The sequence below is a fragment of the Camponotus floridanus genome, unplaced genomic scaffold (genome assembly GCF_003227725.1).
Source record: "Camponotus floridanus strain SB8 unplaced genomic scaffold, Cflo_v7.5 scaffold38, whole genome shotgun sequence".
Lineage (NCBI taxonomy): Eukaryota > Metazoa > Arthropoda > Insecta > Hymenoptera > Formicidae > Camponotus > Camponotus floridanus.
The window spans coordinates 960,518-980,804 of record NW_020229525.1 but is presented as its reverse complement, the minus strand read 5'-3'; the positions used below and the strand labels follow the sequence as shown (position 1 = coordinate 980,804).

General features: G+C 31.8%; 1 protein-coding gene across 2 annotated transcripts in view; it reads left to right on the top strand.

The window, feature by feature from the left end:
• LOC105249654 overlaps positions 1-17,349 on the top strand; it is a 47,251-nt gene extending 29,902 nt beyond the window's left edge. For both annotated transcript variants that reach the window (XM_011255284.3, XM_011255292.3), the window contains exons 3-10: positions 2,090-5,330; positions 5,971-6,160; positions 6,495-6,602; positions 9,288-9,455; positions 10,760-11,002; positions 13,720-13,986; positions 14,227-14,541; positions 15,808-17,349. In XM_011255284.3, the coding sequence (XP_011253586.1) occupies positions 2,090-5,330; positions 5,971-6,160; positions 6,495-6,602; positions 9,288-9,455; positions 10,760-11,002; positions 13,720-13,986; positions 14,227-14,541; positions 15,808-15,861 (4,586 nt within the window). In that variant the 3' untranslated portion in view covers positions 15,862-17,349. The remainder of the gene's footprint in view (positions 1-2,089; positions 5,331-5,970; positions 6,161-6,494; positions 6,603-9,287; positions 9,456-10,759; positions 11,003-13,719; positions 13,987-14,226; positions 14,542-15,807) is intronic.
• Positions 17,350-20,287: the final 2,938 nt, after the last annotated feature.

Below are 20,287 nucleotides of genomic sequence, written 5' to 3'. Positions count from 1 at the left end.
TACTAAGCAAATTATACGCGCAATTTTTTACTTCGTGTCGTATTGCGCGGGTGCATTACGGCGGCATTTTGCCATCGTCAAAGAGAATGGGCGAGCATCTCTCGGCTGCATCCTGTTGCATTGTGAACTCGTGATGTAAAGCCTGCCAATCGAGGTGACTGCACCAAGTACTGTTAGCTTTACTGCAGCGTGCCCGCCTGCAAGTTAACTGTAACTCGCAGCTTAACAACAAAATCTGCCAACCCGCCTTGTGCTATCGCACAATCCATCGGTTCGTCCCCCTTTCATTAATAGTAAATGTTGCCGATAAACATGTCTCGATCTAAATTTAATCCTTCAAATATATCGACTAGTCTAGAGAATCTAAAATAAACATCCACAGATATAGAATAAAAATCCCTCACATATTTATTTATATGAAAAAAATATTGACGTATCTTTTTAAAAGAATATCTTCGTGAGTTTTACTCGATGAATTAAGTCTGATGATGAAAGAAACGTCATAAATTTAAGTTAATTAGCTAGAATGTTTGTGAGATAGGAATGCCTTAGCTGAATGTCTTATTGCTGATGTAACAAATAATAATGTGAGCAATTATTTTAATGTCTCCAAGTAATTAAATGTGAATACAAGTATTTGTCAACTGTGTGAGTCAAAGAACTTAAATAACATATTATTCTTTTTGAATATATTGTTCTTTTTGTACTGCATTATAATAATGAAAATGTTGCATTATGAAAAGATCAACAATCATATACGTATACATGTCATTTTATAGACATTAAAAACTAGTTTAACTAACTTCTCATTTAGATATATCATTGAGCAAGACTCGTTGTAATTATATAGACAAGAATGTGAAAATTCTCAGTAATTATGTTAAAAATGTTGTGTGTGTAAAATGGAAGAGTTAGGAAACATCTACTATTAAAAAACTTAACAAATAAGTTCGTAATTAATTAAATTTCTGCTTTAACTTTATTACACATTTTTATGTGAAAGAGGCCGCGAATATATTAAATTATTTTATTTTTGTTTCTTTGATATCATTTTTCTGCGATATACAGTAGAATGTAAAAAATGAAAAAACAAAGATTTTAAATATAAAAAATGTGAGTCTAAAAAAGAACAAATAAAAATATATATTCTGCAAATAAAATGGAGATTTATCCGTGCGAAACAATACAGTTTTTTTTATAGAAAATCGATATTTCGTTGTAAATCCTTAACGGCCGTCTTTAATCGCAAACGCAAATGCACCGAAAGTATCGAAGTCAGGTGGAAAATTCTCGCTTTGCGCTTGAATAAAACAAATATTTATCTCGATGCTTTCCTTCGAAGAACGAATAGTCATCGTATCGACGTAGATCAGCAAAAGACGAGGACACGTTGGAAGCCTGAATAATTCCGAGATCTACTTAATATTCAAACGCATGCTTGCCGTTCGAGCTTTCAATTTTCCGTTGAACTGTATCGGACCCGTGTGAATAACTACGAAAGAACCCACCGGCAATTCCACGGACAACCGGTTTTTCGATCCATTAAACGCCTCATCTACGCTCGTCACATTTTTATTTGCACGTCTCGCTCGAAACCAGTTGTTGTTGTTGCTGACTTCTGTTTTCGTGCGTCAGCGAACGCGCTTATTGCGGGGGTCATTACCATAAACACCATTTTGTGTTGTCAAATGTATCATTAAGAATTAAAGAAGAGAGATAAAGAAAGATAGACAAGCATCGATGGCAGTTTGTTAATGGAATTTTCCTGTAAATATTTTCAAAGTATACATGTTTTTTAAAGTTCTAATATAAATTATATAATCATGATAAAGTAAAATAATTAATATAATATACTCCTGGACAAAATTGACGCATATTTTTTTTTCACTTTTTCTTTAAAAGTTAATATTTAAATTTGAACGAAAAATTTTAAAGAAAAAGCGAAGAAGAAGTTATGCGTTAATTTTGTCCAGGAGAATAGGTATATAATTAGAGTAAAAAAATGATTACAAATTTAAAGTAATCGTATTTTATCAGGAAATTAAAGCAAAACGAAATATAATTTTTATATTAAAAAAATGTTATTCAGGAACCTTTCTGCTGCTCTTCGGCAATGTGGTCGCGGAGGTTACGGAAGCGTCCGCTGTGTCAGAGAAATCTGATCTCTCCCAAAAAGCATCGACTCCCCAAGAAGCCACGACGATCTTAACAAGAACCTCTTCGATCTACCAGAATCAATCGATCGTGGAAAACGATGGACGCAATATCAACTTGGCGAATCGAAAAACTGAGGAAGCTGGGCCACATGACAACGGTAACGACGTGAGTAAGGACATAGAAAGAAGCAATGTGTCGCGCAATTCGATAAAATCAAACGACGAGTCCGAGGATTCGTCATCGTCAGATGGGAACAAAAAGTCGAGATATGAAGAAGTCGCCACTGATAGCTCCGGGAAGAGCACCAGCACGAAAGTTATCTCTGAAGATGCTCTTAAGCTCTCCAGCACGAACGAACTGATTGTAACGACCACGAAGCTGGCTTTCAACGATTCAAAGCAAGATAGTAAGGAGAACTCTGAGAACGTCACACTTCAAGAATTTTCCAATCATAAAGGAATACCCGATGCAACCATCTCTCCAAGCACGGAAGGAAAAATTATCGGCGAAAAATTAAGCGCGAATCTTACGAAAACCTCGGTAGAGGAAAGAAATGTAACTGCAAATAAACAAGAAACAACGACTGTTAAATCTACCGGAGAAGATTTCTCCTTGATGTATTTGAAATCATTAACCGAAAGTATCAGATTCGACGAAAAAAAGGATAAAGTTATAAAGTCTGACAAAGAGATTGTTTCGAAAGGTGACTCGAGAAAGAACAAAGATATAATCTCGGCTGATTTGAAGATTGAGGATCATGAACTGGAGAGTCATGATCGAGAATTGACTACGAAAAGCGGTATTCAGTATAAAGATTTTTCGGCAGCCAAAAAAAATGCGAATGATTTAGGGACAACGGCATCCGAGGTACTTGATTTGGAAAAAATCGATGAAAAGGAACACGAAGAAGCCATATCATTAATTAATGACACGGACGTTAATTACAATCATGTTTACAAAACTTTATCAGAAAAGGACCTTAAAGCCAACTCAGACAATCATTCCATCGCTACTGAATCGCACGGCAAAAATGATCTGAAGGAAGAGGTAGAAGTCGTTAAAAATGTGAGTCACCAACCGACATTGAGGATCGTATCCACCACAAACGATACCGCACAAAACGATTCGCACTTTAATGGATTGGACAATCAGGAAGCAGCCGTTTATATCAAGAGAGAAGAAGAGACTGGCGCCGGAAACGAAAACCACCACGAACAAAACTCCCCCGCTATCAATACGACCATCGAGAGTACAGATGGTGCGGAAGAACGGAAATCGATAGGGAAACCTGAGAGTCAAGTAAAATTACCCGAAACAACGACTCAGAGCATCCAACTTACTGGGCATGTTTCATTCATTGGTGAAACCGTTTCTAGTCCTGTTCCACAGGGTCGAACTATTGGTTTTTCCAGAATTAACGAATTCTCCAGCATAGAAGTAAAATCTACAGACCCGACAAAAATCGATGAAGCAGTCGAAGCATCATCGGTCACCCAGAGTTTGTATAATAGTTCCAGCACGGAAAGAATAGATCAGAAACCCTATCCTTACCTGAAGTCCAGTAGAGAATCGTTACAGATGACAACAGAGGCTAATTCGAAATTGGAGAATGAAGGCGTTACCGAGGAAACATCGGCTTATGAAAACACAATTGGGAGAGGTGAATCCGAGAAGAAGTTTGTCATCACGGAACCTTCGGTTGTGATCGAAAATAGCATCCTTCAGCAACAGAAACTGGATAAGAAGAATATTAACAGGTCTGCAAATTCCACGGAAACTCTGTCCTCAGTGACAGCGATTCCAATTGTTTCAGCCATTGTTGGACCAACGAACGAAACTTTTTCAGAAAGATTTAACAACAGCATAAGTAAAGGCGAGAAGGTGACGAGTTCGGGACCAAACGACAATGATGTGTCGGACGTAAAGGAGAAAGCGACTGCAATTAGAGGCGAAGGTTATGACGTAACCGGAAATGTGATAACGGAAGTTAGCTTGACTCCAGACAGCAAAGAAGTGAAGACACATTCCGGCGAAACGACGGAATCGTCAACTTTGGGTTCCACGAAAATGTCGAGTACATCAAAAACGATTCCTCTGGACACGGATATTCAGATGGAACCGGAGGAAGCTATGATGATACGGTCAACTTTCGTCGTCACCGAATCCACAATGGTTCCTTTAGACAAAGACGTGACGACGGAAGCGAACAAGTCTACATCTTCGATGGCATCAGAAGTGGAGATTAGCACAACAGTCGTCACGACGGTTCCTGAAAATTTCACAGAATCGACAACGAAGGCGAACGTTACCTTCCTTCCTCCGCAGTCTTCCTCGAACGTTAATCAAACCAGCGAATCTACCACGTTAAACCCCGACAACTTACGAATTCCGACGACTACGCCCGTCGAACTCGAATTCGTTAGTCTTACGGAGGCAGTTTCTTCGGCGAATAACACTATCGAGAGAAATCTCGAAGGACGAACCTTTGAAGAACATACAATGCCCTCGAATACCACGACGATTCGAGATTTATCCAATAATTCGACGGATGAGACGGTCACCACGACGAAGTCTGAAGAGTCCTCCGAACTGCCGATGACCACCGAAGATACGTCAACGACGGAACAAGTATCAATCGTCCAGAGTAACAACGAAACTGTCAAAGTCAGAGATTCTCCAGTTGTTCCAGTTACTCACAGCGCTTTTGAGGACCAAGGCAATCGCACGGAGTCTACGAAGTACCCCGAAGTTACTGTTATCGATCTCATGAGCGCCACCGCAGGCGCTGATATCGCAGGAACCTCCGGCGTTACCGAGGATCCTTCAGAGTCCAAGGACTCAAGTTTCGACACGAACGTCACCGAAACGTCGGCCCCAGGCACAGTGGAACTTCCATCGAATTCAGGTGTCACGACGAACGCCACGAAGGGCCCTTCAGTTCCGTTTGCCGCAAGCACCGTGGAAACGAGAAGCACAGTTCCCTGGAGTACATCTTCCACGGAAAACGTGCCTGACGAAGAGACGACGGAAAATATCCAGATCCTATCGTCGGACGAGATCACGTCGCTGGTTAAAATTGTCATCGAGGGTACTCTTCGCGAAGTCTGTCCTCGGCTGCCGGACTTAAAGCAGGCGCTCGCGAATGTTCTCACAAAAGGCATGGACGTAACGAAGTAAGTGTTTCGAGGAATTTCTCTTGTTCCAAGATCATCGCGATTTTTCTTTTCAAATCTATTATTAAATATTCTTTATACCGCGTAATTGAATGTGTATTTACTTATGATTTATAGGATACCTTGATTATTAAAAATTTTAATTTGCATCATATTTAAATATCGATGATTTGAATCGAATATCCGCGTAATCGATAATTTATTATCGTCATTTGTTAATGATAGATAAATCTCTCTTTTGCTTATATAAATAATATATGCGTTATATAATGCTAGTATTATTTTAAATGTAAACATTTGGTAATCAATTAAAGCAATGATAAATTGTATATTCAAAATGACAAATTTACATTTTGAATTTATAAAGAATATGGAAATTGATTTTAATAAAATGACATATTTTTGCAGCACATAAACAATATTATTTTATTTATTTATATCAAAGCTGAAAATTTTAAATGAAATATTATATTTAAAAAAAAATGAAATATTATATTTAAATAAATATATATTTAAATATTATTATATTTAAAAAATATATTTAATAAATATTATATTTAAAAAAAATTATATCTGAAAGAATGAAAAATTCAATCAATATATTTAACATTCGTTACATATGCAATATTTCGTTTTGCAGACCTGTCTTGGCGAAGCAAATCATGATTCATCAAAATCCTTGTACCGAGCTGGCAAATTCGTCTGTAATATCCATAGAGAGTTCTCTAACTTCGATTCTGGTTTACGTCGTTGATGAGAATGGCAAATTTGACGCGGCCATGACAAAGATTCTACCAAGTTTATACAAGGTGTCCACCTTCCCAATGAGAGTAAGTTGAAAACGGCGGAGGACGAGCGCGGATTAGAACATGTACAGTAACTGTGTTAATCCCATCGAACATCAGCGAAAGTCTATTATAACTTTTGTGCTCGTTAAAATTTTAACATTCCCGTTAATCAGCCGAGAAAATCTTTCATCAACTCGGGAATAATTCTCGGTCATCATTCAATATGTTTCTCTACGAAGCGCTCCTTCTCTGTTACCTCATGATTGATCGATGTTGCTTCATGTATAAAAGTTATCAAAATTATATTCAGTCGGACATAATGTATAATCGATGGAGCTGCTTTATTAAATTTCCTCAGATCATTGATTCCTTTCAGATACACAAGCTTCTTTTGGTACCGGAAGCGGATTCCGGAAACGCAATAGCTGTCGTCGTAGTCTCTTCCGTGGCCTTCATCTGTCTCGTGCTTCTAGCCGGACTCTTGGTAAGAGCATTTCATTCATTTTTAAAAGCCTCGAAAATAGAGATATCTATCGTGTTGTTAACTTTCGACGAATACATTGATTGACGTGACGATCCAATTATTATCTTTTATAAAATAAGGATACTTCAAACTTCAGATTTGCATGTAACGTAGAAAAGACCGATTCAATTTTTGATTGACATTTCTGCGAGGCATAATTGCGAGAGAAATCTCGAAAGCTTAAATCGTTCGTGTACGGACGACTTTCTCTGTCTCATCTTAGAATTCTGAATGTGAATGCATGCGTGTTTTTTGTGTCGTGTTTACGTGTCACGTAGCATGTTACCGAAGGATCGAAATAGGAAATACTAATGTTTCAAGATACAGCTGCGCAGGTCCGCGAAAATCTATGCTCGTTGACGTGTAGCCTGCTGCGTCGCGCTTACATGGCGATAAATCTCTATTCGCGAGATTACATGTCGATGTCTCCGTCCACCTGTCCATAATTTTCTTTCAACGTACGTAATAACTTGTTAATATGTCTATATGTGTATTGTCTGGGAGGTGAAAGATAATGTTCTTTTCTTCGTCACGCGAATGATATGATAGTACTCGATGCATGCATAACGTTTTACACGAGAGATTGTTTTTTTTTCTATTTTTACGAGATAATTGCGGCTTATTATACAATTTTTTCGTTTTTTTTAAATCACGTTTATGTTAACACCTCTATTCTATTTCTATTTATATTGTATATATATATACACGACTTACATTAAATGCAAGTTAATCATTTCGCGAGAAAGCAAGAAACTTATATAAATTGTATTCTTGTTATTTTATTTACATAAACGCTAGAAGAACTTTGCGGATTTTTGCAAAAAATTGATTGCGAAAAATAACACTTGTAATACACGCTTGCTCGTGTTACGTACACTTTACACTGCTACAGCATATTTTTATATTTTAATGACATTATTTTTCATTATTATTTCTGTGATAACTTTGCGTAACATTTTCATCGGTAATATTAATACAGTGCTCGCATAGCGTATAACAATTAATTTTAATGAACGTGTAATATAGTCATAGAACGTCGAGCGGAATCTAAACCAACGAAACTTAACGAATCAATTAATAAGGAAGATAAAGAAAATTACTACGTCGTGCCAGGCAATCTAACGGTATCGTTTCATTTTCAAAACTGTATATTCTCGTTGTTGGAAAAAGAATTTCTTTCGTAATGAATCGACCAGCTAATTTCGTTAAGCTAGTAATTTAGCGTAAAAAAAATTTGTTACTAAAAATAAAAAAATATATAAAATATTTAAATATATAAAAATAAAAAATATATAGGAAATTATATATATATTTTTTTACAAATTTATATTTATAACAATCGAATCGATGCTATATCTGAAATATTAGAGATGAAAATTCTCGTTGTTGGAAAAACAATCTTTCGTAATGAATCGACCAGCTAACTTTGTTAAGCTAGTAATTTAGCGTAACAAAAAAATTTTGTTACATTAAAAATAAAAAATATATAGGGATTTATATTTTTTTTTTACAATTTCATATTTATAACAATGGAATCGATCTGAATAAAAATTAGAAATAAAAATATGCAAAATAAAATAATGATTTCCAATAACGACAAAGAATATTGTAATTCGCGATTTATTACGAAGAGAACTCGTTGAATGCGGGATCGTACAAGAGGGGATTACCGTGAAACATAAAATATATTTATGGCATCGTGATAATACATAATTAACGATAAAAGGATTGGCTGACATGACTTTTTTCCAGAAGGAATAAAATGTTGTTCGCGCATGTGGTTATCCAGCCTTGAATGACTGATTAGATTGGCCAGCAATCGACGTTCCACGCTTCATCAGCGCTACTACGTCGTGTCGTTTCTTATGAGCGTGTTTGTTTTGCATGCGAATGACGATGTTGAAATAGTCCTCCTCCACCTGTCATGTATTTCACGAAACTCGTTATTTCGCTGACCGTCAGATTTTCACCGTTTCAGATATGACATAATTGATAATAAAACTATGCCGATGGTGACAATCGTAACAAGCATGATTACAGCCACAATTGTAATTAATTGTTACAATTGATCACAACGACATTATGATTTGCACTTGTCTATGCATAAATCATATTATTTTTTCATCTATAATTAATAAAAAAATACGAAATATATGCAAGATCGCTTATTCAATTGTTACAATTGATCACAACGTCATTATGATTTGCACTCGTCTATGCACAAATCATATTATTTTTTCTTCTATAAATTAATAAGAAAAATACGAATTACATGCAAGATCACCTATTTAAAATAATTAATTTTTTTAATGATTTAATTATATTTATATTTATATTAATTATATAGAGATATATCTTGCACAATATATTCATTAAATTCGAGGATTAATAAAAATTCGCGACACACTTTTATCGTTTGTATAAATGTATTTTGCACGCTGGCGCAAATTTCAGTTTTCGGCTCAATGCATGGCCACTAAGTTGACCGCCATCGCGTTTCGAGATATCGTGAGTATTCGTAGAATTCGACTAGACTATTACGGAAAAAGTACGAAGTTGCGAGCGCAGTAAAACTGCTAGATGGGCTTCAAGCATTCGTTTAGCTGGAATGTAACTGTCGCTAATCTTAACTGTAATCATTTCCAGTTCATAATGAGAAAGAGGCAAACGAGGTTCAACTACGGAGAACGGTGTCGACCGGTATCCTTGGACGCTTACAGTCTCGACAGCGTTTCGGCTTACAACAGCGTAAGGCGCAAGGGTGCGGTAAGATCCTCCAAGAGAAGCTATGGCAACCCGACCTTCGAGGATTCGGTGAGTTTGAGAAAAAATTCACGACAACTTTTTGCATCGTGCCATTCATAGGAATACAATTCTATATTTATTGATTATAATATGGGGTTTGTCAGATATTTTTTAGAGATTTTTATTTAAAGATATTTATTTCTATAGAATACATATAATTAAAATATACATAAAAAATCATTTTTATTTAAAAAATATACTGTTATAATAAAGAAAAAAATTGATAGAGAATAAATTTTATTATTAATTGAATATAGTATATATATACATAATTTTTTTTAAACAGATGATTTTTTTAATGTATGATTACATTTTTCATTAAACTACAATATTAATTTTCTTTTTTATAGCTATTACGTGTTACGAAAGTATAGATCTATATAAGACGCTTTCAGGTAAAAGAATTGTTGAGGAATAATATACTGCTCATACCTAAATAGCTAGATGATAGAAATATATCAATTTGCTGATAGATTCGATTGTATTATAGAGATTAAGATAATTAACTTTAGTTTCTGTCAGTAAATTATCATTAGTTTTCCATTGCCAAGACATGATTGCTTGATTTACATTTCTGCTAACATTATTGAATTTATAACAGATTCTGCGCAAATTCTATCTGCTAGCAAACTTTAAACTCTGTCCTCAACAAACATAACTAGATCTACATGTTAGTTTGCATATTTATATTATAAAATGATATGTATCGCTAAATTATTATCTTAGAATCATTAATTTATCGACATACCCCTCCTTTCAAAGTTCCTTCTGCGGCGAGAATCCAACATCGCTTTAAAATAGCGAAGGGCTCCTGAAAGATTCATTAATTTGATGGCACATAATAATAATTACATCTGTCTTTTAATTATGCAAAAAATTATTTAGCATAGAAAGTATTTATGATTTTTATTAACATTATTTTATTAATATTTATTAACATTATAAGTACAAAGTTATATATAAAATAATTATGATACATTTATTTTGATTATCAATATCTAAAATAATTCTGTCTAAAATTATTCTAAAATTATTCTGGCTTTGAATTTGTGAACGCAGATTTATCACAATTTATTAAAGTTGCCTCACAATTTTTGTTGTACGTTTTTTTCTATTCAATTAAGTTTTGATTGAATGGAAAAATAAAATGAACTCTAAATATTTTTCTACAGAATAAAATGAATTGTAAATATTTTTCATGATCGATATCGAGTGATCTCGCCTCGTTTGATCAACGAAAGCGTGGCTACGATTTTTCCTCTTTGGAAAGAGGAGCGAGCAAAGTCTCTAGGAAAGATATCTCCTTATTTCAGAGCGCCATTCCCTCTCATCCCCTGAACTTCGCCGGGCTTTCATCTTTCTGTAACGACGTTAATGCAATCAACGAGGAGTTCGCGGGTATACCCCAAGTTTCAGGAAAGATAGACGAGTTGCCCCCGGGAGCGGAAGTGAAGAATAGATACGCGAACGTGATACCACTTCCGGAGACGAGGGTGCAGTTACAGAAGCTAAACAATGATGCCTCGACTGAGTACATCAATGCCAGTTACGTGCGGGTAAGATCTCTTGATTGAAACTGATTTTCCGAGTATGCTCCAGAGTCGAGATTTTTCTTCTACTCTTTCCTCAATTTTCAGTCTAACATCTACTTTAAACAATCTCAAATTACTTTTTCTTAAACTAATCGATTCGGCTTTTTTACCAAAAGCCCTTCCTTTAAATTTCCAAATAGAAAATTATCACTGTCTACATTTGACATACAGAAAATTAAAAGTTTAATTCCTATATAAATTAAATCTATCGAAATCCTTTCGAATCCGTAAACATGAAAAAATGGAAATTGAAAATTGAAGCAAAACTCCAACTCGACAAACTCCCATCACGCGGTTCATAAAAAAATCCTCTTGCCGTTGCGCACACGTCTGTTAAAGATTTCATTTGTGAATTTCCGTTATTTTCACGTGAGTTAATTTTTTAATCGACAGCGAGAGCGACGGCAAGCGAGAGATAAAACACGTTTTTATAAAACACGCGCGCCAGAAGAGAACTTTATACGTAATTATTTTTTCGATGTCATTAATAGCATTTGCGCGAGATTGGATTATGTCAGCCACGAGTGAAATACAGTGAATGCCAACATGTTAAAAACTAGCAAAGTGTTTTTGCGCAGCGCGTGGGAAAGGAATGTTGCGTAACACGTCGCGCCGGGAAAGTGAGTGCATTGTATCGCGTGTAAACTACTGGGAACCCAGACGCGGAAGCGTCAGGAATTGTTCGCAAAATAACTAGTTCGCCTTTTAATCGCAAAAGTTCTACAAAACGGGGTCAAAGAGGTACAAAAGTTAATCGTTTGCATATGTTAGAATGCATTTGACCGAGAATGTGTGTGCCGCTCGTACATTTTAAGGGAATCAGAAATCTCTGAACAGCGAAAAGATAACAAGTGTATTTGGAAGTAGGTTTTGCGAGAGATTAAAAAAATTACAATTTTTTTTAACATGTTTATTAATCTCTTTCATTACTGAAAATAACATAGATATTACATAGATATTACATAGATATAACATAGATATTACATAGATATTACATAGATATAACATAGATATTACATAGATATTAGTAAAAATATATAATATATACAACAAATTAAAAAATAATGACAATATACGCAGAGAAATTTTTTCAAATTTAAGTAACAAATTGCGACATAATTTTAGACAAAATTATGAATGATGTTTTGTTTAAAGTGACCTTAATATCGCTAAATTTCAGAATAATTTAAAATAAGATGCCAAACTTAATATACTAAGTTTTATAATAATTTAAAATAATTTACATTATAATGCCTAAAAATAGAAAATAAAAAAAGTTTAAAACTTTTTTAAATTATAATGTATAATTTTAAATTATAACTTTTTTAAATTATTACGTGAAAGACTATTTTTTTAAAATTTCTTGTGTTTTATTTTTTAATTTTAAAAATTTTTTATATTTTTTAAATTTTTTATCAATAATGCTTTATTTTTATTTCAAAGTTTTCAGTAATAAAAGAGAGTATTGCGATTATATAATTCATAAAATTGCATAATAAGGCATAAAATACGGACAATAGCAATCTGTAACAATCAGTAGTAATCAGAATAAATACCTGTATTCGGAATTTCATTCGGAGTTGCATAAATAGCGAAGAGATATTGCGAGTGCGTTACATGTATATATATTGTCTCGTACCTAATCTAACGCAGTTTATATAATAATTATCGAATACATTCGTAAACACAGCAATTGTTGTAACTTTGATTTAATGGAGAGATAATATTTCCATTTCCAAAAGAAATGCAGAAATTCGAAAGATATAAATTCATAATATATATAAAAAGTATTTTCTTTTTAATATGTCTGACGTGCCAAAGCTAAACAATAAGCTCGCTTATATTGCATGGACGATATTTTTTTAAGATTCTCTTCCTCACGTGAAACTCGACGGAAATAGACGAGACTTCCATTAGGAACAAATTGACTGATCGATAAATACATTTATCGGAATCGCTACCACCCGTGGTTGCTTCATATCGGGAGTACAATCGACCCGGTATTCGCAATGCTTCCACTTTGTATATGCACGTAACGTGTATTGTGTACGTAATTACGCAGCGTGCGCGCCAAATGGAATGCCGTCTGACGTGCAATTAATTTCGCTCGACATTTAATAAGATTGTGTAATACCTCTCCCGAAAACACGATTGCGCATCTAAATGAAACATGTCGCGAGCGACTCGACAATTATCCGTAAACAGATGGTTACCGAAAAGTAGAAGATGCGTTAAGATAAATTATGCCAGGGAAATTGAAATAAGATACAGATTCATTCTTAGAGAGTGAGCTCATTAATTAAGACGCGGAGGAGAGAGCAAAAATACACGAATGCGTGCGTGCATTTCACACGATTGAATTAATTGTGACAGTAATTAAAAATAAACATCAGTCTCTAAAAGCGTCAAGCTAGAAAATACAAATTTAATTGCATTATTTATTTATTTCCAGATTTAATATGCATACATTTTCTTTGGGCATCATTTTTATAAATAATCTAGTGTATATTAATAATATGAGTAAAATTAAATGAATCAATTGAAATTAATAAATTAGTGAATCCACTTTCTATCTCCAAATATGGTGTACAAAATGAGCGTTTATTTTAAGATTAGAAAGTGTCCGAGATATCTGTAAATTTCAATGTGGAATGCGAATTAAAGATGCTTCGGTGTTTCAGGGACCTAAAAACGCCACAAAGTATTATATCGCGTGCCAAGCGCCAATAGAGTCGACCGTTACCGACTTTTGGCGCATGATCTGGGAGCAGCAGTGCAAGGTAATCATCATGTTGACTGATCTCGTTGAGAACGGAGTGGAAAAATGTACGGAATACATTCCACCGTCAGAGGTGACCGACTGTCACCGACTTTACGGTGACTTCCAAGTTACCCTGAAGAAGCGGGAAACCAAAGAGAAATATGCCATCTCCACGCTTCACCTAAAGGTAAAAATTTATTCTTAACTGTACGAATAGAGCTATTGTTTGAAGCTCGATCATTCTTTAATGTGTCTCGATAATAAAATCGATAAATATTTCAATTATTTCATATTCAATTAAATAAATAAAATAAATAGAACATTTCTCGAGAAAAGTTTAGGATATAATATCGTAAGAAATTTATATATAAATGATAGTAATTCAAGTAACTTTAATGGTAACATAAAGAAATTAATTAAATTGCAGAATCTGGAGAACAATACGTTCCGAGAGGTATTTCATATTTGGTACCTATGGCCGGTGAGTGGCGTCCAATCTGACGGCGCAGGCCTAATAGCGGTACTCCTCGAAGCGAGAGCACTCCAGCGTGGCGGCCCCGGACCCATCGTGGTCCATTGCAGTCCCGGTACAGGACGTACCGGTACGCTAATAGCCCTCGACCTAGGAATTAGACAATACGAGATTACGAGGACTGTGGACGTTCCGAGGGTCGTTTACACTATCAGGAGAGATCGTGCCGGTGCAGTTCAAACCAAGGAGCAATACGCTTTCATATACAAGGTGATTGTTCATGTTTGAGTCTATTTACAATAGCTCCAACTTAGAATGCAAATAGAGATGTAAAAAAACCCATTTCTTCCGTTTTTTGTTAAAATTTTTTAGGAAACAAACAGTGAAGAAAAACATTTTACATCTTTTTTTAATTGAAAATAAAACATTTAGTTTTTTTTATTATTTTGTTTAATATAATATTATTTTTCTTCATATTTTTTTGTTAATATAATAAAAAAATAAAATTCTTATATTTTTAATTTATCTTTTTTCGAAAATAATTTTAACAAATTAATGAAACTTTTGCCGCAAATTACATCAAACATGATGTGTTTTAAATAATTCTCAATTAGATGCATAAGAAACATTTTTATTCATCCAATTATCCTAATTATGTCGTGTTTGATATATTTTAATGGCAAAAATCTCATTGATTTATTAAATTTACTTTTGAAAAAAATTAATTTTAAATTATAAGAATTTTAGTTTCTTTTATTATATTAAAATAGTGACCAAAGTATATTTTTAAAAATTACAAGTTATGTGTCTATATAATAAATTCAATCAAGATTAATTTGTTTCTAGAGAGTTTATTGAAAGTAGAGTAATTACGTAATTATATATAACTAATTGAAGCGCAATTTACATTTATAATAATGATGATTAGTCCTATCTAAAAAATATTTAAAAAAATTTACTTGCAATATAATCAAGCTATAAAGATAATGAATAGAAAAAGAATAAAATTTTGAAAAAAACTTGCTTTTTTCCACAAAAAACATATTTTATAAAAAAAAATTTATTTTTTTTCCATTTACATCTCTAAAGTTAGAAATTTTTCAAAATAAAAATCGTAAAGTTATTGTCTTGTCTTGTTCTAAAAGTTGTTCCTCTTAGAAATAAGTGTAAGAAATTATTTAATACTCCATTTCATAAAAGAATATATAATAAAAAAAAGAAAAATGTTTCTATTAAAAAAATTGGATAAATTATACATCTAATTGGATAAAAAATTCTGTATAGGAATTTTATAGAAAGAAAAACATAATTACCTCTACTATTATACCTTTGAAAAATTGACATTAGCGCAAAAATGATGTTAATTAAAAACTCTGAATAATCGATAGGCACAGTTTACTTAAAATTAAGTATTCTCTCGTTACCTTTAGCATATATACATTAGTTGTCAGAAAATGAGTTAATCTATATGTATGACTACAGAATTCTCATTACGTTGTAGCGCTGTAATCTAAAATAGAATTTTCTCTTTCAAAGGCACTAAATCTGTACGCGACAAAACTCGCCGGCGGCGTATTGGAATCAACGTGAAATATACACGAGGATACCCGTGAAACTGGATTTCAATTAAAATGTCTCATTAGCGGATAATGTGTGCACATATGCGAAGTCGAAAGATTCTGCTGTGTGAAAAAAAACTCGCGCTAGTTAAAGAAAATGCACGAATTTATCGCTAATAAGTATCAAGATATGCCAAATGTCGCCTAATTTAAGATCAGAGACATATCTCGGAGGTCTCTTAATATCTCGGAGGCTCTCAAGAAAGGAGAAAAAGAGGACTTTATCAAATGCGCGTAAGCTGTAAAATGAAATAATGACTACGACATATATAGAATATATAAAACAGGGTGGATGTGTATTTTATTAGAATATTGACTGTTATGTGTGTAGCGACAAACTGAACTTACGAAGAGCTAAATGTTACGAATAAATTAAAGTAGCGAAGTGAAATTAATTTGTGATATGTGTGGATTACTTGTAAGTATATTAACATGAGTGGAATTCGCGTTTCATTGATTTTGTCGAAAATTCTGCAAATTTTAGGAACATCCAAAAATATCTCTGTTTTTGTTAACAAACAGAGATTTTTAGTCATTCCTGTGAATTTATGTGAAGTAATATAAATGTATTTAAAATGTATTGAACTTGTGTATTGTGAACGTTTTATCAAATTACTATAAGAACAAAGAATCTTTGATTTGACTATTCAATGTTCAAAGAGAAACCTTTTTCAGGTTCTTAAATAATGGCTATATTTTTTGGATATTCCTAAGATGATGATAAAATTTTATGTTAATATTAAAATCGTATGTGATTCACAATGTTTGTGGAATATCGAAAACCAAAAACTAAAGGAAAAATAAGTTTGATTGAAACTTTAATATTGAGATTAATTGTCTTTCTTATTTTCTATTAATAGTTGCGATCAAACATATTGAGAGAAAATTTGGAAATATTTTAAAATAATACAAGCGCGAAAATTCGTGCGCGTATGATTATATATGACATAATTCCTTATATAATAATCATTCACGAGAACACAAAAATTATTTTTTACCATAATAATATTCAGACATCGCAAGCGCAGATTTGATTTTGATTTTCGTTTTCAAACCAATAGATATGTTTTGTTATTATTGTTATTATTGTTGTTAATGTACAGAGTATGTTTCAATTCGTGATTTATATGTGTGTATATGTTGCTCTCTATAATTGTAAATATGTAGAGTGTCAACGATTATTTCGACAATTATGTTAATTAATCTACTTGAGAGAGATTTTATTTATACATATAAATAATCGTTAATCACATTAATTTTAGGCCAAGAAATACCAGTGTTTTTTTGTAAGCCTAATTGTACGGACTGGAAACAAATGTCCGTCCACAAGTGCAATGTACCAAGTGTGTATTTAAAGTAGTTATTATATAATTATACATTAGTCATTATATCTTTATAAGAGAAGTCCTTTACTTGGCTTATGATTCTTCATAGCAATTGAAGTAAACAGTAGAATCGATTTTGATGTGTTTTCTGAATATAAGTAAATTATTAAACAACGAATTTTGATTATCTATGAATTTTATTTATCGATTTGTTCTATTAATTAGATTTATTTATATTTTACGTAAAAGATGCTGAAAATTCTTTATAAAGACAGTTATAATTTTATTATACAAATATTTGATTTATTGAATGAGTATCCTTTATGGATATCTTTTATGGATAGCGTGTTTAGGTCTATACGTATCCATATCGTACATTTTTTCATGATCAATCACTGTGTATGTCTTCAAAAGGAACACGATAATATAATTTTTTAATATCATAAGGACACACATCACAGATAATGTCTAGCATGATGGAATGTCGAATGTCAAATTTACAGAGGTGTATTTTATGTCTTTTACATTAAATGACGAATTATGTATGAATAATATAATGATGATTATAGCGGAATAATAATAACTATTATTGTTAATTATGTCTATGACGGCTGTATCTATGTTATTTGCAATTGCAATTTTAACGATGTCAAAGTAGAAAATAGTAAATAGTTCCAATATAACATTGATGAGTTTTAAGAATTATAGAAATATGAAAAAAAAATTATAGCTAACATCATGTTATATCTAAAATCAAAGGACATATTACAAAAGGATCTTAAAAGTGATATTTATTATCTTATAGCTGATCTTGAAGAATATACATATCTTGGACCACGATTATATATACATAAAATATATATAATAATAAATATAATATTATGTAGAAAAAATGTCAGAATCATATCAATTTTGTGTGTAAGAGAGATATTTACCAAGCTAAGTCAAAAACTTTGAAAACTATATCAGCTTATATCTTCGAATATATACAAAATATAATCAATCGATAAATTTGTTATATATGTTGGTTTAATTCTTACATCTTACAATTAATAATAAAATGTCTAACTAGAAAACGTTTTATTTTATACATGTATGTTATACACACACGTACACATATACATATATATATATAAATACATGAATATATAAAGCCTTGAAATTTTCACGTATATATATAACGTAAACTTCTGAAAAATATTATACAGATCATTTCATGAAGGTTATAAAGGAGTTCAGTCTTTGGTGAAAGCGAACTTTTTCAGTGAATAAATTTAATCTGTGTATGTGTGTGTTGTATGATTGTGATTTAAGTGAAAATATATAAGAAAATATTATTATTATTATGATTTTTCATTTAGATTTAAACAAACTTTACGAAAGATACAAGCCTTAAGTAATCAAATAGTAGATTCAAATTATAAGCATTTATTATGATTTCACCATATACATTGGATATATAATATGTCGAATACGTCAGGCTTGAGGTAACACGCATAAATTATTTTATACAAAATTTATCTGATCGAGAATTAAATCATTTATACTAATTTGTAATAAAAAGAAAGATTTCTATTTTTCTATCAAAATTCTTGTGAATTATCTTAAATAGTACCATAAATTTTAAATTTTTGTGAATAATATCAATCCGTAATAGCATGTATAATAAATAATTTTATTTATAACCTGGAATATTAATATGTGCTTGTGCAATTTATTGCGTATTATTATATATAATGATAATATTTAGATAAAATGTATCTTATTTATAAAATCAGAATGTCAGATTATTAAACAAAGATGGTTCCTTGACAATCATTTTTTAAATTACTATTAAATTTGATACTGAAAGATTATTTGAACTATAGATTAATATTTTACTATTAATAACTATGGAGTTTTTATATGATTTGATAAAAAATTGCATAATATTGCAGATAATGAAGATTACGTTACATCTCATTGATTATATTTGAAAAGGAAAATGTCAAGAAGATTTTTCAAATGAAAGTCTCATTATTCTTTCTTTCTAGAGAAGAAAACTATTACTGAAATATTATGTTGGATAAAAAATATTGAAATGTATGAGAAAAAGTAAGAAAAGTATTTCTTCAATATTTCTACAATATTTATTTTCACATATAGATTGCAGAAACAATTATGCAAAGCAATATTATGCTATTAACCAAAAATTTATAATTATATTAAATTTATATCTCGTTTGTAGTACATTTTTTAATAATTCTAGCTTCTAAATAAGTATTTTAATTTATGCAACATATATATTTAAATTTATATCATATATAATTAATATATCAAAATGAAATAAAATAACAGTTTAATATAAAGTTTATAATTATTAGATTAGAAAATGCAATTAAATCGTTGTACATATTGGAAAAAATAAATATCGCAAATATGAATATGCAAGCTATTTTTTGGCACTCTTTTTATTGAAAGATTATTTTTATTTTGGAATGTATTTCCTCAAAAATAATATAATATGCACAAACATGTTTTGTTTACGATATATATTTGGATCAATATTTTTATTAATATCAATATTTTTTTCATCCACTTTATTATTCCAGTTATCCATCTATCAACATCTTTTTATTGTATTTATATTCTTATATGTATATGTGTTGCATAAAAAAGTATATCAATTTATCATATGTTTATCAAAATATTATCTTATTTTTCTTTTTTTTATTGTAGAATTTTATATTGTAGAATTGACTGTTATATATTTGGAAGGAGAGAGAGCGAGAGAGAAAGAGAGAGAGTCTAACGTATATATATTTTAATATTTGCCGATAAGACATGTGCAGTTAACATATTATTATTTTTATTTTTAACTTCGATAATACACATTCTAAATATGAGTTGGCATTTATTGCAGATACGAGGAAAGGTATAAAAACGTAGAAAAAGTTGATAATACGCAGAGTACATTTGGCGTTTATATATAGAATCGCTAATGCAAGATGAAATTAGTGTAGCATTATTTAACTTTGTTAAAGGGCAAAATAACTCCTTTTCATTGTTAAAATATATCTCAGTTTTTCGAGA